The sequence below is a fragment of the Sphaerodactylus townsendi genome, linkage group LG02 (genome assembly GCF_021028975.2).
Source record: "Sphaerodactylus townsendi isolate TG3544 linkage group LG02, MPM_Stown_v2.3, whole genome shotgun sequence".
NCBI lineage: Eukaryota > Metazoa > Chordata > Lepidosauria > Squamata > Sphaerodactylidae > Sphaerodactylus > Sphaerodactylus townsendi.
The window spans coordinates 121,281,433-121,304,154 of record NC_059426.1 but is presented as its reverse complement, the minus strand read 5'-3'; the positions used below and the strand labels follow the sequence as shown (position 1 = coordinate 121,304,154).

General features: G+C 41.5%; 1 protein-coding gene across 7 annotated transcripts in view; it reads right to left on the bottom strand.

The window, feature by feature from the left end:
- The window catches only part of SIPA1L1 (signal induced proliferation associated 1 like 1), a 184,530-nt gene that overhangs the window by 38,555 nt on the left and 123,253 nt on the right, over positions 1-22,722 (bottom strand). For 6 of the 7 annotated variants that reach the window (XM_048484057.1, XM_048484063.1, XM_048484064.1 and 3 more), the window contains 3 exons: positions 19,406-19,680; positions 17,540-17,821; positions 2,396-2,545 (listed from right to left, as the gene is read on the bottom strand). In XM_048484057.1, the coding sequence (XP_048340014.1) occupies positions 2,396-2,545; positions 17,540-17,821; positions 19,406-19,680 (707 nt within the window). The remainder of the gene's footprint in view (positions 1-2,395; positions 2,546-17,539; positions 17,822-19,405; positions 19,681-22,722) is intronic. The other variant, XM_048484062.1, reaches the window with a different exon arrangement.

Genomic DNA, 22,722 nt, shown 5'->3' with positions numbered 1-22,722 from the left:
ACACCTCTGAAGATGCCAGCCACAGATGCAGGCAAAACGTTAGGAACAACGTTAGGAACAACAACAAACATTAGGAACAACCAGACCACGGCCACACAGCCCAGAAAACCCACCACAACCAGTTGAATCCGGCCAAGAAAGCCTTCAACAATACATTAAGGTAGGAGAGTTCAAGATGCTGTCTGGAGATTGCTGACACTTAGGAGGTGCCTGTGAGCTTTGCCATTCTGTGCCAGGAGAGAACTGAATCATTACCAGGTGACAAAGAATGCTATGCCACAATTACAGTTCTCCCACTGCACCTCTAATCTGGATGGTATATGAAGACACTAGTGATGCATTAGATAGGTGACTTCCATTCCACTTCATGATTCTTCTCTGAACCTCAAGGCTGTGAGTGCTCAAAATGAAGTCTATGACACAGCTCATAGCACTGACAAGAAGCTGGACATTAAATTGGATTGGAACAGCAGAAGCATTAAAGTGAGTAGGAGGAATGACAGATGGAGCTTTAATGTCTTCAGTTTCCTACTCAGATTTTAATGCAGAGGTTAGTATTCAAAGTCTAGACAATGGAACACTGGCTTGGGCTGGATGGAATTCCAGTGCTATGTGGTCCAAGGTAACCACTGCTACTAAGGTTTCTACTGCAGGATCTAATACTGAACACTGTCAGGGCCTCCAAAGGCAAAGTCATCGTGAGCAGTGAAGAGGAAGTTGTGACAAGAGATAACTTTTCCAGCAGATATGTTTTGTTCTCTCACTTCAGATTTCTTCTAAATAGGAGGATCTGACAGATTTGTGGTGGTGATTCCTATTTGTATTATTGTCTTTAGGCACTTTGCTGCAGACTTGGAGGAATGTTTCATTTTGTATTTTAGAACTGAATCCCCAAAAGCTACTCTGGCACCAAGAACAGTTATAACTGGTGGAAGGGTTAAGAGAGCAGAAGGTTGTCTCAGAACTGTGAAAAAGCACCATGTGCTCATGTGCTAGTGCCACATCAATGGAAGTCAAGGACTTGTTTACAGAAGAGGCTTTTAATTACAGAACAATGGTTAAGATTAGTCTGTTCCTTAATGCCTGAGAATGAATGCAACACTCTCACTTAGGTGTGTTCCTCCCCTATGCAAATGAAATGGAAGTTATGGTTGTCTGAAGTAGAGACTTCAACACTACAATTAGAGCATTTCTTGAAAATGGTCCTAATTCATCAGTTGATGAGCTCAGATATAAACCTCCAGAGAATGCTGTCATGAATGCTGCCAACATGGCAGCCATAAGAAACTGAGAATGAACGGTACTTGACCCTGAATGTAAAGTGAAGGGCAGAATGACCCTGAATGTAAAATGAAGATCTATCACTAGAGTTCCAGAATGTGCCAGATGCTCACCTACTTTTGAGACTGCATGGAGGGGAAAGAGAGAGAGGGAGGAGAGGGAGAGATCTTGGTGCTCAAGATTTTGGCAAATGGATGGATGTGGTGGAAGGCTGCCTGCAAATGGCCACCAGAACTGCACTAGAGCTGCCCTAGCCCCTCTAATATCAACATAATTTTGCACCGGCAGTAAAAAAACAGGAGATAATAGTACTGTCAATTGATACCATTTTTTCCCTTAAGTGCCATCGAAGCACAACTGAGCAATCCCACAGTTTAGCAGCCATGAAAAATGAGCTCTAATGACTCCCCTAACATGAACTTTGGAGAAGTTATTGCCGTGCATTTGCCAAAGTATCTAAAAGGTAAAACTGCACAAGTGTGCTCCTGTGGCATCTAGGAAAAAAATGCCTATTAGCATTCGTAAGGGGTGGGGGGGTGGGGAGATACAACAGGATATTAAAGAACCAGACCTGCAACTGTCTTTTTTCCCAACTACTCCTTCCTGGCTGTACTGAGAAGACAGGAGGCAGTACAAGGAAGCCTGCTCATTCAGCATATCCACTCCATCAATTAATATTGAGAAAGAAATAGGTAGAAAGGATGAAGTCTGGTGAACTAGTGACAACTCATCACTTCTGGGCTAAACATAAAAATGCTATGGAGAACAAAGTTGTTGATGGTGGGCACAGAAGTTAATTGAGCTACGGACCTTTAACCAATTAGTAACTGGTTTAATCAATCAAAGCTGCAACTCAAAGATGCAGGCAGGTATTCGAAGGAGTATCCAACTGCTAGCAAGCACAAGGTCATATAGCCACAATCCAGCTAAGGCTGATAGGATGCCAATTTAACCTGAGAAATTGGGGGGGGGGGGAATCGTAAGAGTGTGTGGCAGGGGCAACTATTCAATTTAAGAATGTTTGGTAAGGGTCTGAGTAAGAATTCACTTCTCCTTTCTCCCCAAATCAGCACTCAAAAAACAGGCATAAAGAAAGAAACACGAGAGGGCCTACCCTTCAGGCATAGATTTTTGCCTGTAGGTGCCCCCACCAGAGCCAGTTTCACTACAAGATGACAAGTTGCTGGGGGAGTTACGGCACTGCTGCGATCTTGCTAAGGCCATGGATGAAACCGAGACGTAGACGTCAGAGCCGGGAGACAATCTGTTCAATACAAACAAACACCCCAGATTCCATGTTATTAAAGGAATTACCACAGCACAAAGCCTAATAAGACAACACTACCATTACAGGAACTGCCACATCAGCAATGTCAGTTCATGAAGACAGTAAAAAATGAAGCCAGCTGCAGGGCAGTATGCATATTCCTCTATTAATCGAATCCCTGTGGAACTCAGGAGAAAGATGGAGGAGGGCAAGGCAGGGAGGGGAGGATTTTTTTTCCAGGGACTGCCAAAAATAAACTTGCTGAATTGCTTTTGCTATTTGCAAGCAAGGAATATTAAACACACACCATATTTCATCTAAATCCCAACAAAAAGAGGTGATTTATATGAGTATTTCAAAACAAGACACAACAAAGGGATTTAAACATTCAGCACTGATACACGATGCTCCCTACCACCACCACCACCCCCTCCTTTCACTTCATTAAAGCTGGCATTTTAGAGCTGGCATGTTTCACTGGATAAGTAAAAAATATGATGCAAAACAGTCACAAATACGAAGTCTATATATTACAGGAATATTTCATTTTTAATAGCTGTGAGATAATACACACCATACATCTTGTTCAAAATGGGAACTGGATTGTATAAACAACAGTTTAGGGGTCTGTTCACACAATCAGCAATCCAGAAAAAAAATGCATCCCTCTACTCAGGCATCCCTCTACTCAGAAAAAAAATGCATTCCTCTATTTCAGTCACAGGTGGTAACACTATCAAGCTCTCTAACACCATCAAGGGCTTTATGAGTTTCTCCTTCCCAAGGCAACTGACTGAACAGGCAAACTAGAATATTCATATAGTGAGTTATTTCCCAGCTCTGTGGGGCTGAATATTCATGAACAGTTAATTCAAATAGAAAACAAAGAAAATGTATATTTTTATCCTCAGAGGCATCCAGTCAAACCCTATGATTTTTCTTTAGTCTGCTGCACTTAATTGAACTATTCCATTTCCCTGGGTAAGCAAAAGTCTAAAAATATTTGCTTGCAATGAAAACAAACTAGAAATTTGGGGAGAAAGTCTACAGATTAATAACTCACATTTTCCCACCAGCAGAATTCTAAAATATAAAAAAGGAGACTTATAGTGCAATCATTAGGAGAGTTACTCCAATCTAAGCCCATTCATTTCAGTGGGCTTAGATTGGAGTAACTTTCTTTAGGATTGCACTTTAAAAGTGAGGGTGATGTCTGTATACACACATCATCACACATAATTTACTAAGCCAATATCTATTATGACATTTTCTTGAATAATGGCAGATGGGTAGAACGATCATTACATAATTCTCTAAACAGAAGATATGCTTTTCATTTTGGCTCCAAGAAATTACTTCCTGCAAGATCATTTTCTTTTGTGGGATATGGCATCCACTATATAAAAGCCCAGCGTGTTTCAGGTGACTCACTTTTTAAAGTGGGGCTGATAGGAAGTGTAGCTTCCAGGAGGGTCAGACCCTCATGTCTCCTGGATGCTCATCAGCCCCGACTTTGGAAGACCTGACTGAGCATGTGCAATTGCAACCCTGAGTTATTCAAGTCGCAGAGATTACTGGGAATTGTACTGCATTACCATCCAGGAGGCACAGGGGTCTGGCCCTTCTGGATGGTAATGCACTACAATTCCCATCAGCCCTTGTGTCTTGAAGAACCGAGGCTGTTGGTTCTAGTGGTTTGTTTACAAACAGGATGGTGTGCCACTGCCAATGGATTTACAGTATTGCTGTCCACAACTTGACTGAACCATGTGCCTTTTCTCCCCCAAAGTGATGCTATTATTGTAGGCTACATTGCTCCAGAAAACATTGCTAAATGCCTGAAGGGTGAAGAGGGTGAGCAAAGCCAGGTGGAGTCAGCTGGGGAAGCCTCCACTCTGCCCCACTTTGAAGGGAGTAGAAGAGACCTGGGGACAGACCCACGTGGCTTTCACCTGTCTGCAGATAAAAACCAAATGGCTGAGCATTCAATGCTATCTTTGACTTTTGGGCTATCTTGGACAACTTTATGTTGCATTGTCAAGAGTCCGATGCTTTGCAGATATAAAAGGTCAAATTGTCCATGATCCAGAGCAATTCAAATTACTTCCTGATTCTGACAAAATCTTTGCAAAGAAACACTGTATACAAAGAAATCTTTCAACATTGATGACTAATTTGGAGAGATCCTGGCTCCCTGCCACACAGTCACCAACCGTTTTCTAGAGCCTGTTGTTTTGTTTTCCATAATGGGCTTTATTGCTAATCTACTGGTTAGAAACTGGGAGTAGTGCTTGCTGGATTATTCTGCCATTTAGCCTCTTATTTTACAGACCACTTTGTTTCAAGACAATCTGCTGAATCATATTGTTATTCCTTGGTTGTGCATCTTCCATGACTGCTTTCTTTACAGTGTCTGATGGGTGATCTTGTCTTATTCATACATGTTTCAGTAATGTACATGCTGAAGTATGGCTGCTTGAAATCATACTAGATGTAAAGATCCATATGAATACATTTACAGAAGGATCTTGCCAAGGTACAAAAGCAGCAATGGTCCCAGTGGCTGCCCCACTCCTCCACCAACATCTCACATGGTCATGAATCCAATAACAACACATGGCAAGTACTGAACAAAAACAGGGAAGCATCAGTGGGGAGGAATAACTTGCAACACGAACCAATTATCTGTTGAATATTTACAGTGAGAATCGGGGTGAATTTTTTTAAAAAGGATGTCTGCACAGGTTACTGTATTAGGAAAAAGATCCACAATGAATGCATGACATGTGAAGATCTAAAGTGCATAAGGCATGTGATGTATCCCACAACTAGCTGGGGAACACAGCAACTGGGGAGAAATGGATAACCTCACAATCCTTGAAGTAACCAGAGAATGTTGGCCTGTAAGCACTACCTTTCAGGCAAAGCAATTCTAGCAGTATCTTGGGCACCTTACCCAAAAGTAGAATGGCCCCACAGCATTGTAGTAAAAACAGAGAATACTGGTGATTCAGCTGAATCCACTTTTCCAAGCTTGCCTCCTCGTTTTCTTGTATGTTACACAGCCAGCCCATCAACTCCCACAGAGTCTTGCACATGTATAATATCTCATTTTATTGATGTTCACGAACAACAGTTAAGTCATTTAGGACTGGTGAGGGTCTCGTAACTGACTGGACTGGTTAATAGGCTTTCTCTCCTTGTTATAGATACAGAGCTTAAAGTAATAACTTTGAGCTAGTTCAAATGTTATCATGGCTAGGGTTTTTTTAAGCAAAAGCGTAATAATGTATGTCCACATGTGTATACACACACACAACTGCAGGCCTTTAATGATTTACTTGATCAGTTTAATTTTTTTAATCATCATAACCACACTCTCTGGAAAGGAGGCATGTACAGTTTCCAAACAGGCAGGTTGACTTGCTGTTTCTATTTCTATAAACACCATCAAGAAAAAAGAGAAGGTGCCACTGCCAATAGCACATGTTACCCTGACAGCTTTGGAAAACCCATGTTTTGCAGAACATCAGCAAGGCTTCCGTAAGTTCATACTTGGAGTGTCTGAGCCTGGAGCAAAATTATTTTTGTAATATTGGTTGTATGCCTGCCCCACAAATTGGCCACCTGCTCCCTTGGGCGTAACGTGCCGTCCCACCTTCCCTGACTCTGGGGTTGTCCTCCCCAGCCGATAGCCTTTAAACCAGGCTCTGTAAGCCTGATGCTCAGGGACCAGCAATTCACACTCTATCAGTTTCCCTACCAGCATGGCCAATTGGCCATGCTGACAGAGGCTGATGGGAATTGTAGTTCCTGAACATCTGGAGAGCCGCAGGTTCCCTACCCCTGTTCTAAACAGTCTCGCCCACAGGGCACCTAGATATGGGCGCGCCCTGACACTCTCCCGTACCCTGTCCTCTTCCCTCGCTCTGTTACTTCACTGAGTGGGGGTGAGGCAGCCTCCTAGGGTTTCCACCAGTCCCCCTTCCCTCACAGAAATAGGGCTCTCCACGTGTCCCCCAGCTTGTTTCACCGCACAGCTGGTCTGTATGACCCTTCCCCTGCTCTGCCTCTTTGCACACGCACCCTCCTTCTCCTGCCTCTTTCCAGCTCTCCCTTCCACCCTCTTCTCCCAGCCAATGCCCCAGAACTTCCTTTCCCACCCCCTTATATCCTTTTCCCCCTCTCAATTCCCTGCCACGACCCAGCTGTCGTCCTCCTTGATCCTCTTCATTCTCCTCAGCTGGGGATGGGTGAGCCCGGCCGGGCTCAGGGCCCCACCCCCTCACTCCCTCTGCGTTGCATGTCCATGGTGGAGGATCGGAGGGTTGACGGGACGGAGGATAGATGGGCTGGTGGATTGGCGGCCCGTCTGGATCCCAAGGCAGTGAGTCGCTGGATCAGGTAGGCAGCATCTTGCCGAGGTGGAGAGGCGGCAGATTGACGGGGCCGCTCGGCAAGCCGCTCGTCCCGGCCAGCTGGCACAGCGCTGCCTCCCCTCGGGAAGCGGCCATCGTTGCGGCCGCCTCCAGCTCCGTGTCAAGTCCAGGCGCCGCGCTGGGGCTCGCGCCCGGACATTGGTTGATGAAAAATATTTATAAAGTTTCATACTCTATGTATTTTGTAACTATTATAAGCCACATTAAGATGTGCCTTTTCCACAGTTAAGTTAGTATTTAGTACATGTTATTTACATATAATTATTTACAATTTACATTTCTGCAACAAAATTACCTATATATTTTTGGCTCAGTAAATGGTTTCATTTTATATTTAATTAATGGTATTGTGTGATTTTGTCAACGGTATTAATCCTTTCCCATTTGGAAGTTTTAGAATGTTTGGCTGAAGACCAGTCACAAAAAGGAGACATCAGAAGAGAAGAAGAGAATACTGCAAATAAGATGCAAGAATTTGTTTTCATGCTGACCTATTGGAATGAGATTTTGTAACCTATTTTTTTGCAAAAAGTTTACTAGAGCAAGTCAAGTTCTGCAAAATGAAGATGCGAACTTGCAAACATGCAGATCTGGAATCGTTAGCTGACCAGCTGCATACATCAAGAGATTAATTTGAAAGTTGTGACGCGCTTGCAAATGAGATGCTACCATATGTAGATTACAAGTCAGCTTAAACTCGCAAATGTATAAGAAAGAAAGTACCCAGTGATGGAGATGCACCAGAAGTAAATCTGAGTGCTAGAGAAAAGCTTGTATCACCACTTTTCAAACAAATGTTGACAAACGAGAAAGGCAGATGAAAAGAGGAATACAGTGAAATAGCAGACAGATTTTCTTGTCTAACTGATGTTCCAAGTGGCCTCCCAAATGATGCAACTTCCTCCTCATCTGCTGAAACTGACAGGTACTCACAGTGCTGCCAAAAGCTAATTGATGTTTGCACAGATGACTTAAACACTACTTTATCTGTGGAGATTCAGCAGTTTCACACATATGTTCACCCTAAAGTCAACGCAGGAAAAACTGTGAAAACTATATTCAGTCATGCTGAACTTTAAATTTTTTTTGTTAAAGACAATATTGAGCATGCTTTTCCAAATGTACACATTGGCTTGCATATATTTTGAACATGGATGGTCAAAAATTGCATAACTGAACGTTCATTTTCATAGATGAAGCATCTCAAAAATCCCAAGAGAATAACAATGCAACAAGACTGACTCGATGTCTTGTCTCTTTGTTACGCCAAATGAATTTTGAGTACTTAAGAACATAAGAACTAGCCTGCTGGATCAGACCAGAGTCCATCTAGTCGCAGTGGCCCACCAGGTGCCTTTGGGAGCTCACATGCAGGAGGTGAAAGCAATGGCTTATGGCATCAGTCAAACTTAATCTGGGCCTGCTGCTGGCATGCCTGGGCTAGTCATGGTTCTCTAAAAACTCTCTCAGCCCCACCTACCTCACAAGGTATCTGTTGTGGGAAAGAGGAAAGGAAGAAGCCTTGAGACTCCTTACAATTGAGAAAAACATGGTATAAATCCAAACTTTTCTTCTTCATCTTTTAATAGACAGGTAGACACATAGCCAGACAGACACTTGCGCACGTGCACGCACACGCACACGCAGAGACACACACACACACACACACACTGAAGCAGCTGAAACTTCTCAGGCTTCTCCCTGCAGCTGACCCACAGGACCTCCATCTTTGTAGGATTTAATCTCAATCAACTCTGCTTCAACTAACCAGCGACTGATACCAAACAATGCTGTAGAGCAGTTGGGTGGAGAGCGGCCTGCCCACCATCAACAGAATGAGCTGAGCGTCATCAGCATATTGCTGACAACTCAGCCCAAAGCTCTGCACAAGTTGAGCAACGGGGCACATGTAGATATTAAACAACAGCAGGGATAGAAGCTCTCCCTGTGGGCCTCCACTGAGAGGTCCTACCCCCACATGCCACATGCTGTCCCCGACCCAGGAGAAAACAGGACATCCAAGCCAAAGCCATGTCCCGAATTCTGATGTCAGCAAAGCGGTGGGTCAAAAGATACCCATGACAACATTTGAACTAGCTCAAAGATTTAACCAGCAGCGCTGACCTGCCTCTATCAAGTTGCAGGTGGAGCTGATCTGTGACAGCAACAAGCACTGTCTCTGTCCCGAACCCAGCACGGAAACCAGACTAGAAGGGATCCAAAGCCATGTATCATTCAGAAAAGTATGTTGCTGCTCCAACACCACTCTCTCAATTACCTTGCCCAGAAACGAACAGTTCGAAACTGGGCAGTAATTGGCCAGTTCACCCAAATCTAAAGTTGGTCTTTTCAAGAGTGGGCAAACCACTGCCTCCTTCAGCTGACCTGGAAATTCTCCTTGCTTGAGGGAGGGGTTGACAATATCCAACAGGTGGCCACGCAATCCCTCTAGGCCCGTGGTGGCGAACCTATGACACTCCAGATATTCATGAAGTACAATTCCCATCAGCCCCTGCCAGCATGACCAATTGGCCATGCTGACAGGGGCTGATGGGAATTGTAGTCCATGAACATCTGGAGTGCCATAGGTTCGCCACCACTGCTCTAGGCTATCTTTGACCAGCCAGGAAGGGCATAGATCCAGGAAGCAGGTCATAGGTCGAACAGCAGTCACAACCCTGTCAACATCAGCCTGTGAGAGTAGAGAGAAATGGTCTAACACAAATAGCCAGGATTAGGGAGGTTTAATCCTGCATTTCTGTCATTGTTTCTCTTCTCCAAATACTCCAAACCGCTGAATTCTCAAAGATTTTATTGTAAAATTGAGAACAAAGAAGGTAAACAAATTCCTATTACAGAGATTTCTCAGCCAAGCATGTTCCCATTATGTTTCTGTTTGGACCTCCAGCTAAGAGGTGCATCCTCTTGCTCAGTCCATGCTTGAATTAATTTACCTTTGTTCCTTTACCTGTTAGGAAAACTTCCTTCCTGCCATGCACTTCTAAACAATCTTTTGATCTAAGCCATTTGGCTGGCCAGTTTGGTTTCTCTGAGGATCAAAAGTTTTTAACAAGCCAGTGTGACTTTTCTAATACAGTTACAGGACAACTTCATCACATGGTCCAAAACTGAATCCAAAGACAGGCAAGGGGCTTCTAGTTCCCTAATTGTATCAATCATGGTCAGACAGTTGTGGTGGAGTGATGAGATTTTATCCACAAAAAAGCTCAAAAAAGCTTCACAGCCCATAGCCAATCCAATAGGATTGGAACCTACATTGAGGTTTGTCAATTGTCTAATTATAGAAAACAATTGTGCTGGGTGAGAGTTTGCGGCCGCAATAGAAGAAGCGAAATACTCTTTTTTTCTCCTCTTCATCAACAGCTCATAGGCATTCATAAGCGTCCTATAAGTGGTTGTCGGCACCACAATTTTTCAGCCACATGCTCTCAAAACGTCTGCTTGTTTCATAGAATGCAACTCCCTGGTATACCAGGGGGCCTGTCTAGCATGGGACGCAGAGGTCAGCAGGGAGCAAGATCCTCGATGGCATCTGACAATTTGGAGTACCAGTCATCAACACGCTCCTCGAGTGTGCCAGTGGGTTTGGGATCCCTCAGAGCATTCTGGAAACCAACTGAATCCATTAGTCTCCTTGGGCGGGCTAAAATATGCTCATCACCTAGACGGGCTAGATGACAACTTCACCAGAACCCTCAGGGCATAATGGTCAGACCATGGAATTCTAATACCAGAGGATAAGACCATATTAACCTTGGCACAAAAAACCAAATCCAGAGTATGCCCAGCCTGTTGCGTGGGACCAGAGCTGACAAGGGAGAGGCCTAGCATCCCCATGGATGACACTAGGTCACTGGTCACTGAACAGGACGGTGGATCAGCATGGACATTGAAGTCCCCGAGAACAATAAGCCAAGGGAACTGCAAAGCTCACCCCGAGACATCAAGCAGCCAGGCTAGACTGTCTGCTGGTATGCTAGGTGACTGGTACACCAAGAAGACAACCAACCTCTCCCCAGTTTCCTGCACCAGGCCCACACACTCTATTCCAGAAATTGGATGGACTAGGACTGCCCGAAACTGGATGTAATCTCGGGAAAATATTGCCCTCCCCTCGGTTCGATCCTGGTGGAAGCACACGAAACCAGGGGGGAGCGAGAGTACTCAATGCAACCATCTCACCTTCCTTAATCCAGGGCTCAGTGATACGTGCCAGATCCACCTGATGATCCTCAAGTAAATCCCTGAGGACCATGGTCTTATTATTGATGGACCTTGCCCAAATCCCTTGCCCACAGCCTTCAGATCTAAGGATAGGACGGAGGTAAGAATGGGGATGAGGCCCGAAAACTAGTACACCTATACCAGGGGTAGGGAACCTGCGGCTCTAGAGCCGCATGCGGCTCTTCTGCCCTTGCACTGCGGCTCCATGAGCCAAGCCGCTGGCCCCATCCTTGCCCACCCTACAGGCAGCAGGGCGGGTGCACCAACTGCCTGCAGCCGGCTGGGCTGCGCTGTGGGCTTCCCCTCTCGCCTGCCCCATTGGAGTGGAGTGGGTGCTTTCCCGGCGGCCGGCGAGGCCGAGCCACTGGCCCCATCCTTGCCCGCCCTGCAGGCAGCAGGGTGGACACATCCATGCACTTCTCAGAATGAGCAGAGTAAAAGGTAAAAAAAATCCCAATATATACAGTGTTATCATTATTTTAAATGTCAAAAATTATTTGCGGCTCCAAGTGTTTCTTTTCCCATGGAAAACGGATCCAAATGGCTCTTTGAGTGTTAAAGGTTCCCTACCCCTGACCTATACTATTCTCAGCCTAAAAAAGCAATTCCTAACTAACCTCTAGCTTCCACTATAGCTATTCTAAATTGCGTGCCAGAAAGTGGAAGCAAGGCTAGATGAAGCTGTCCAAGTCCTTCTTGCACCCCCCCTTCAAGGAGGCTGCCACCCTCCTTGGGGAATGGAGAACCCGTCAACTAATCTCCAAGGTTTGCAATGTCTGCTGCTTGCTGCATCCCTGAGAGTTGTATCCTTCTCCACTGTGGCAGTGCAAACAAAATCCAGAGCAAAGGTCGTAACTCTGGCAACAAATCCAGGAAGGCTACAGATTTCGGTACTCTTGGCTCCCACAGTGTCACATACGCTACATAAATTCAAATAATAAATTCAAATAATAAATAAATAAATAAATAGTTTTACTGCACAACAGCTCCTCTCGAGCAACCCCTGACAAGCTGTCATGACTGTAGTTTCCACAGTGTGCTTTCTCTGCACCCCCAAGTCGCTCCAGCGAACCCAGGAGGAACAATGGAGCCAAGACGCCGACAAGCCTACATACCTCTGCTCTGGGATGAATCCACTCCGACTCCCACTCAGAATGGCTTCGCCACATCACTGGGTGCTCCAACCCCAGCTCCATACTCCGCTGTACTCCGCTGCACAGCCTACATCCACGTCGGACTCCTCCACACATGCTGCCACCCAAAACCAAGCCAGCAGCCACACAATTAGACACGTCAGAACTCCACCAGAATTCCAAGCCGGCATTATGTTTTCAAGTGGAGGTAATTCCTAATGAACTATTTTGTTCTCCCCTTCCTAAATGACCAAGTATAAAAGTCTCCCCGCCCCCAAAGTGGCCTCTAGTTATGTTATATAATGTACTAGACTTGTTTAAAACAGAGATTTGCAGTTGCAGATGACAACCCCCCCCCCCCCCAGCTCTACAGCTTAATTCCAATAATTCTTGCAGCCATTCAGCTATGGACTCTCTTTTCAATATAACGGTTGAACTCAGGAATGGAAGACTGTATGCAATGCATCAGCCAACTCATTGAACAACTGTTTAAGAATGAGGAGACCAGGATAACCCCGTTCTGTTCAATTTGTTTTTAAATGACTTAGCACCCACTCTCAAGGAAGTACACTCGCACTGTCCCATTTTGGGCAACACACAGTTACCAATTCTGCTTTATGCAGGTGACGTGGTTCTGCTATCAAGATCTAAGGTTGGTCTAAAACGTCTTTTAACTAAGTTTAATGAATACTGCTCCAACAACCTGCTTGAAGTAAATACAGCCAAATCAAAAGTAATGGTTGTTTCAAGTAGGCCAAATCCCAGCACTTGGCTTCTTAACGGCATTGGCCTAGAACAAGTTAAGATATTTAAATACCTGGGGATTCACTTTCACTTTAGAGCAGATTGGGCAAACCATAGAGAGGCAGCAATCAGGGGATGTCTGAATTCTGTTGATGCAGTTGTGTGGTTCTTTTTCTCTAAAGGACATGAATTCATACCTGCGGCCTCAAAAGTCTTCAATGTTCCCCTTTGGATTGGAGCTTGGAATAAATCTGTAGAGAGAGTCCAATCCAAATTTCTTTACAAGATTTTTGGGGTACCCCACTGCATTCCATATGCTGTTCTGTGTCTCGAATCAGGACAGCACTTGTTGGATACCAGAGCGTGGACGACAACTTTAAAATTCTGGACTCATCTTTGCTTTAATACTGAGCCGAAAGCCTCACCCATTTAGCTCTCTCTGAATTGCAATCCTCTGAATGATGGAAATGTATAGAGGTCAAAATAACCTCTTTAGGTCTCTCCTTAGAAACCTTTTTTATGCAATCTGCAAATGAAATTTAGCAATCCCTAAAAAGAAGGCTACTGGACCAGGAATACCAATTGCTGTTCAGTGCAGCCAGGACATCTTGCTCTCCCTTGCACTTTGGAATCTATCCTGAAATTAGCTTCACAGCTAAATATCTATCCCAACTGTTAGAGCCCAGGTACAGATAGATCATCACTTGAGCTAGATGTAACGCATTCCCCTCTGCCGTTCTTAAGGGCCGACAGCTGAATATTCCACTTCAAGATAGAACATGAGCATACTGTCAGGATATTGTTGAAACTCTTGAGCATATTATGTTTTCTTGCCTGAGGTATGCGTTACCTAGACTCTTCCTACTTGTCCCGGCTCTAGGGAATAAAAAAAGTTGTTCGGATCATACAAAGACTATTCACCTGCTGAATAACAGCGATGGCGGGATAACTGAAAAAAACGCTGAATTTTTATTAGAAGTGCTCAAGTCAAAGACATAATGGAAGCTTTATCACTTCTTCTGCACCAACCTTAGGTGCTTTGTCCAGTTTTATGTCCTGTTTTAACACCTGCTCTGTCCTGTATCTTGTTTTATTTTTACTGATATGCCTAATAAAAGTCAGCTGAAGTTGAGACCAGGATAAGTCTGGTAATCAACTGCACACAAAAATAATATGCTTGGCTCCATTCACAACAAGATACAAACAGTTCCTTCCATCACGCAACTTTCCTCAATAAACTCTTAATTACTCATCCTAAGCAAAGAAAAAGGCAAATAACTGCTGACTCGATCACTGATGAATGGGTCCAAACAACTTCAGAGTTTGTAAAACAAGTAGGAGGCTTCTAGGTACAAACAGAAAGAATACTGCTCACTGCATATGTAATATTTTTGCTTAATGTTTAAAGGGTCAGACTCTGCTTGCCAGGGAGTAATTTCTCCTTGTTAGCCCTAGATGACAGCATACATATAAAACTGCTGAAAGAATAACTTGCTGACAAGTGCCTGGATGGCTCAATCAGATTTGAGAGGTGGAAACTTCTTTTCACATAAACCCAGATTGATTTTAGATTAATTGTATGAATTAGAAGAATTCTGACTGAAAGGGGAATGTATATGATCGCCAACTCTTAAAATAAACTTTTGGTATACATGTTAGACCCATGGGTGAAACTTTTATATATCTGGAGGCAGAGGCCACAGGAAGCGGTTTGTTCATCTACTGTGTGTAACTACTACATGTACCTGTCTCCTTTTTTCAGCAATACAATAATCATTTATTTAATTTCATTTATTAAATTTCTATACCACCCCTCCCTTTGCAGTCTTGGGGAGGTTAACAACATAACATCAGACAGTATAAAACCAGTATACAATTTACGCTAATTTAATATCTTTGGTAAGTTTAAGGAAGTTTGACCATCTTTCAAAGTCTTGTGAGTTGTGTATAGTCAGGCTATTCCAAGTATTCCAAGGGGCTAAGTAATGGAAGGGAACCTTTGTAGTGCCTGCAATTGGTGTGTACTGCCTTTGAATGGGGTTATGCAGGTGAATGTTGAGTAGAGACTCAAACTCTGACTGGCTGCCTGACTGTAGCCGGAGTTGGTGGTCATATTGGGAACAAGTGATAGGGGGATAGGAGGAACTGTAGTGCTGGAGGTAGAAAGGTGTGTGGCTGAACTGCTGAGGAGAATGCTGCTGTTGCTCTCCTGAAAAGCCAGTGTGGTATAGTGGTTAAGAGAAAATGGACTCTAATCTGGAAAACTGGGTTTGATTTCCCACTCCTCCGCATGACCAGCAGAGTCTTATCTGGTGAACTAGGTTTGTCTCCTCACGTCTACATTCCTGCTGGGTGACCTTGGACTAGCCACAGTTCTTTGGAACTCTCTCAGCCCCACCACCTCCGAAGGTGTCTGTTGTAGGGAGTGGAAGGGAAAGGAGTTTTGTAAGCCCCTTTGAGTCTCCTTACAAAGAGAGAAAGGGAGTGGGGTATGAATCCAAAACTCTTCTTCTTACTATGACTGTACTATAATGATATTATAAGATATAATCTGATATACAGAATAGACTCAAGAAAATGAGCCAAGTTGTAGGTGGGCTAAGAAAAATACTTGCAAAAACCACTTATAAGAACATAAGAACTAGCCTGCTGGATCAGACCAGAGTCCATCTAGTCCAGCATTCTGCTACTCGCAGTGGCCCACCAGGTGCCTTTGGGAGCTCACATGCAGGATGTGAAAGCAATGGCCTTCTGCTGCTGCTGCTGCTCCTGAGCACCTGGTCTGCTAAGGCATTTGCAATCTGAGATCAAGGAGGATCAAGATTGGTATCCATAGATTGACTTCTCCTCCATAAATCTGTCCAAGCCCTTTTTAAAGCTATCCAGGTTAGTGGCCATCACCACCTCCTGTGGCAGCATATTCCAAACACCAATCACACGTTGCGTGAAGAAGTGTTTCCTTTTATTAGTCCTAATTCTTCCCCAGCATTTTCAATGAATGCCCCCTGGTTCTAGTATTGTGAGAAAGAGAGAAAAAATTATCTCTGTCAACATTTTCTACCCCATGCATAATTTTATAGACTTCAATCATATCCCCCCTCAGATGTCTCCTCTCCAAACTAAAGAGTCCCAAACGCTGCAGCCTCTCCTCATAAGGAAGGTGCTCCAGTCCCTCAATCATCCTCATTGCCCTTCTCTGCACTTTTTCTATCTCTTCGATATCCTTTTTGAGATGTGGCGACCAGAACTGAACACAGTACTCCAAGTGCGGTCGCACCACTGCTTTATATAAGGGCATGACAATCCTTGCAGTTTTATTATCAACTCCTTTCCTAATTATCCCAAGCATAGAGTTTGCCTTTTTCACAGCTGCCATGCATTGAGTTGACATTCCCATGGAACTATCCACTAAGACGCCCAAATCCCTTTCCTGGTCTGTGACTGATAGCACTGATCCCTGTAGCGTGTATGTGAGATTATATTGTATGTGATTATAAGATCACATCAGGCTCAGACAAGACCCTGGGTAACAAGACTCAAGACTACTGCCTTGAAGCCCACCCCCACCAGTTTTCAGAAGCATCCTTTGATATGGCTATCATTGACTGTTTCTCTCACTGACCCAGCACAGAGGTTTGTGACTTGGACAAACTGCCAAGTGCAGTCTGCAGCCATTTCCAATGCAGTGTGTATGGGATGGTGCAATATGCACATTTCTGGGCATTCGTGGTCAGAGCAAAAATGAATTCTTGGGCTGTTTTTTTCTGGCTGACGCCACCCTGGAACTAATGTTTCTGCCATTTTGCTCAAGTCAATATTTTTGGTTTAAGTAAAGAGATTATTACTACCAGATGACTCTTGTCCCAAGAATCTCCCAAATATTTGGCCTGGTAGGCATGAAGAGCTGTCTCTCTGACTGCAGAACAGCAAGTTTCATAAAATTCCACATCATCTTGATGCAGTTTCACAACGACTAAAACATGATTTTGAGATATCAGACGGTGAAGTGGGAAATTTTGAATAATTAATTAGTATACACTCTGCATTTTCACTGAAGGTATTTATAGGTTTTACATTTATAGGCTTTATACTTACAAAGCTGCATTTATAATAAAAAATTTACAGAACCACACACTTTATTATATTTTTCTTTATAACATCACATATATGTTTTAGCTTAGTATGGACCCTCTTGATAAAATGAGCTCTAGTGCACAATAACATATGCTAGAATGAAAACCTTGTCTTTAGATGCCACAGGACACCTGTTCTTTTTTAATTTGATTTGGATCATGAGTGGGATTTTAACTTTGTGATTTGATAACTTTGTGTTGTTCAACAGTTACATAACAGTTACTTGATTACTTGGATTTCAGAATGCTTCAACTTAGCTGGAGGATATACAAGATGCATTTAAATCAAACAGTTACCTTCTACTTTCTAGTGGACGCCCATCACTGGAGATACTGCGGGGAATATTGGCTGCTCGTTCTGGAGGAGGCATTTTTCCTTCACCTTTCCCTGAAGATACCCTAGAGGTGACTGGACTTTGTATCTGTGATGGTATTTGTTGGACATGAGGGCTCTGTCCCTTGTTAGAATTTCGCAGCCATTTGTTGTTATTTCTGAAGGGGAACTTGAACTCATATGGAACTCCACCATCATTCATTTTGTATTCCATCATTGGCATGCGGTGAGTTTCTGAAAAGCTTCTGAAAAGTAACAAAGAAAGACTAATGTAACATAAGAAAGGAAAGCAACCTTTTACTTTGCATTATGCTGGTATGAAAGTGGTGAAGTTGCCTACGCTTTACATACTGCACACGCAACAGACCAGCTCACAGATTAAAAAACAACCCTTTTCAATTATAATTTTGCCTGCTATCCTAAAAATAACAACAGAACAGCCCCATGTCATTATAGCATAAGCACTGGTATGAGTTCACTCTCTCAGTTGCAGTGAGCAAATCCTAGTTCAGTAAGATTTCTATACAGAGCGAAAAGAAAAAAAATAGGAAAATTAGCTTAAAATGTCTGGCTTGAGACACTTCAGTGGAAAAACTGAGAAGTATACAGAAAGTACAGTGATAATTCACAACACTTGTAGCTGGTCATAACTCAGACTACTTAAGTATCTTGAGTAATTAACCACCTGTAAAGACTGAGAAAATTATACTACCAGTTAAGATCTTGGACCATGCTGTCAAAACTGTTGACAAAACTTTAATTCAGGGTGAAACTACATAGAAGACAAAGGAATGGGTTGTGACTTAACAACTAAAACATACATATGGGTTCTATTTAGGATTCAGGACAACCAGTGGAGAGTGACACATGGAAATAATGGTGGTTTTCTACCTCATTGTTCTGTCCTATTAAAAGAATATTTGAGGGCTATTGTTTTATCAGCTTTTGCTAAACTAAAAGTGAGTAACAACATAACAACATTCAAGAATGCTGAGCAAAATTACAAACTCTTTCTGCCCTTTGGATCAGCTAATGTTAAACCTGCATTTTTCTGAACTTGTATTTGTACTGGCTGCAGTGAGTATAGGATTTTTACCTTTCATATTACAACTGTACTCGAAATATTTTTTTGCAATAACAGCCAAACAGACTTTGCAAGAGAGTCACTCTCCCTCATACACACCGAGCAACATTTAGCAGCACTTCCATATCATATAAAATCTTTCTCCTAAAATGTCTCATCTTCAACTCTACTATAAGACACAGAGGTATATCTAGGATGGGGTAATGCAGGGCATGTGCCCTGGATACCGCTCCTCAAGGGGCACAAGCCAGTGTCCTGCAGCCTCTGGAAGTTAAGGGAACTGACTTTTGATGTAAAGAAACTGAATTGATATTGTTGAATACTCTGATAAAGATGTTAACAGTTTGTTAACGTTCATCCTAACCATTGAGATGTACTGTTCAAAATAATAAGACCAGGATCTAGGGAACTTCAAGTTCAAATAACCATTCTGCCATGGAAGCTAGATGGTGAGTACAGGCCGGTCATACATTCTCAGCCTAGCCAACCTCAGAGGGTTGTTGTGAGGATAAAATGGAGAAGAGGAGAACACTAAATGCAACTCTGGGTCCCTGACAGGGAGAAAGGTGGGGTATGAATAAAGTAAAATAAATAATTTTTATATACATGTAAAATGAAAAATAAGTTTTTGAGCTAGGTCACTTTCTACTTAAAGAGACCAAACTATGACACAGAGTAGAAATCCTGAATTATAAACTGAGAGAAAATCCTGTAGATGTTAATTGGTTAATTGTCCCCCAAATACCTTCGTGGGGTACAATCCTCATGAGGTGGTATAATGACAACCTTCACAGTAACTGAAGTTCTCAGGAGATCAATCATTTGTTCATGGCTAAGAGTAGCTACTGCCACAGTGCAGATTTCCACTAATCTGCTGCCTTGGCGTAATCCTGCTTGCCAAGCATAGCCATAGGGTTCAACGTCTGCTACAATTCCTTCATAGTTCACATGAAAACCAAGCTGGCCCAGTCCATTTCGACGTAAAGTCATTTCCACTGACTCGCAGCCCTTTGTCACAAGCTGTGAAATGAAATAAAGAGAGGACTGAGATTACAATGCTTTGGTGTAATCATTTCCATTCAGAGGGACATACAAGGAAAAATAAGATATCCCTTTGAAGCAGTAAAGGGAGCAAAACAGGTCATCAAAAGTCTTTAGTTGGATGGCTGGTGCTGAGTATAGTATTAACAAAAGTTAGCTATCTTACTATAAGATGAAAATGTCTGACTATACTCAAATAATACCATAACATGTTATGGGATTTACAGAAGCATTTATGGAATGCTGTAATATATACCAAACACTCATGGAGGAATTACATACAGTATTTATTTAAAGGCTAACAAATAATTTTGTTATAATATTAGACCAGAGAGTTGGAGGAACCTCAGAAGAAAATCCACAAGATCAACAACAGAAACAGCAGGAAGTTGAATTGACTTACAGATTTTTTTTTTAAAAAAAATGTTAGGCCTGAATATGGATTACAAATTTCTAACATAAAACATTAATGGAACAAATGATCCATAAAACAGAGAAAAAGTTCATTATCTGAAAAAAAAATTAAAAAGTTATTTGTCTTCAAGAGACTCCTATTAGGAAAAAAGCTACAAAGTACTTGATTTATAAAACTTTGTGTAAATAATTCATTTCAGCAGATATTAAAGAGAAATGGAGTTGTGCTTTATGTTAATCCCCAATTAAAGCTGGAACTTGTTTTATCTGATGAACATGGTAGATTTGTGGAGGCAGAAATTAATTTTCTGGGATTAATACTCTAGTATTATGTCCCAAAATGAGGACAAAGGGACTTTTTATGAACAACTTATGGATAAACTGTTAGATTTTTCTGATGAAAGTTGGTGTTTGATGGGGATTGGAATGGAGTGACTTTTCCTGCAAATGGACAGATTTTCCAAAAAAATATTAAAATCACTCAAAGTAATTACTGCAAATTGGGTTTTTTTGTGGGGTGGGGGAAATATGGATTTGATGGACAATTTGGGACTGGCTGATATTTGGAGACAGAAAAATGGTAATTAAAGAGTATACTTATTTTCAAAAAATATAAATCTTTGTCAAGAATACATATGATTTAGATTTCAAGAGATTTAATAACTAATTAAAGATTTTACCAAATATTTTTTTCAGATCATAATCCAGTGAGTTTGGTGCATAAGAGAAATTTTAGCTCTTTTAGATGGAGATTAAATGAAATATTGCTACAAAGAGAATTAATTGTGGAGGACTGTAAGAATAAACTAAAATGAAATCAATTCAAATGGTTTGAGATGCAAGCAAAGCCTTTATGAGAGGACATCTGATACAACTGACTTAACTCTGACTTACTAAAAAGAGGCAAGAGAAAATACATAATATTTTGGATGAGATGAAAAGAAGGTCAATTAAAGAACACCCTGGAGATATCTCAATGAATTAGGATTTTACAGCAACAGTTATCCATGCTAACAATTAGAGAAATGGAAATAAAATCAAACTACATAAAACAAAGAAATTTTGAATTTGCAAATAAACCATGGTTGGCATATAAACTGAGAAAAAGGAAAAAATTATACTGAAATTACAAGAGAGAGATACTGTATTAATGGATAATGTGACTATTGAAAAATATCTTTAACAAAATTTACCTAAAATGACATATGAGCAAAGGCAAATTATGAATGGATCCATAACAATAAGCGATGTTTCAGAAATTATTTTAAAAAGATTAAAGAATAAAGGAAAGTTGCCCAGGTCAGATGGACTATTGGGCCTGTATTGCAAATATTTTGAGGATGAAACTGATCAACTGTCATAACACATGATGACTTTTGTTTTACAGGAAGATAAAATTCCAGAGACAGAAGCGAATATAACATTAATACCTGAAGAAGGAAAAGTTCTGACTTTGACAAGAGAGATTATAAACATTACTGAATAATGATTACAAATGATTTACAATGATCTTAGCTGAAAGAAAATAATTTTGCAGGAATTAATTTATGAAAATCAATGTGGTTTGTTTTACCTAAAAGACACTTGAGGTCCAATGTTAGAACTCTGTTAGATATTTGGAATATTTGGAGTAACATAATGAAAAACAAGCTGCACTGACTGATTTTCTTAGACGTGGAAACAGGATTTGACAACCTGAACTGGAATTTTCAGTTTAAAGTTTTGGAAGATAACGAATTTTGGTGACAACTTTATTAAATGGGTGAAATCAGTCTATCCTTCACAAACAGTAGAATTAAAAATTAACTTAACTGAACCATATGAGATTTAAACAGGAACAAGACAAGCTTGCCCACTGTTCTTCTCTTTATCATAGTTTTTGAAATATTGACTAGAGATATAAAAGAAGATGAGAAGATTATGGGCGTGAACATCAAAAATTAACTTATAAATTAAGAACCTTTGCAGATGATCTGGTATCAATTTTAGAAGATCCCTAGAAATAGTATTATTAATAGCAAAATTGAAAGAATTTGGTGCAATAGCAGATTTTAAGATTAATATATAGAAACCAAAGATGTTAACAAACATACAAAAATAAAAGATCAGAGAGTTGATTAATAAAACAGGTTTTAAGGGTGGAAATGTAAAATATCTGGGTATTACTTTGACATATATAAATTGTATTTTATTTCAAAATAATTAAGTTAAAATGTGAAAAGCAAAAAAAGATATGTCAAGATAGAAAAATTACAACTGTGTTTGTTAGGAGAACATCTGTGATTAAGTTGAACGTTTACCCAGAATGTTATTTTTATTTAAGACAATATCTGTTTTGACAACCGATGCACCATTTAAAAAACAGCAGAAGGATATATCTAAGTTTGTATGGCAAGGGAAAAAACACATATAAGTATAAGGGATTGCAAAATGTGAAGCAAAGAGGAGAACTGGATTTACCTGATTTTGTAGGTTATTGCTTAGTTGGGATGAAAGGGTGAATGTTGTTGAGAAACAGAAGGCTACTGGAGTTGAAAAGACATGATTTGACATTTGGATTGTATGGTTATTTGTAGTATGACAAAATTAAGGTTAATGCAGACTTTA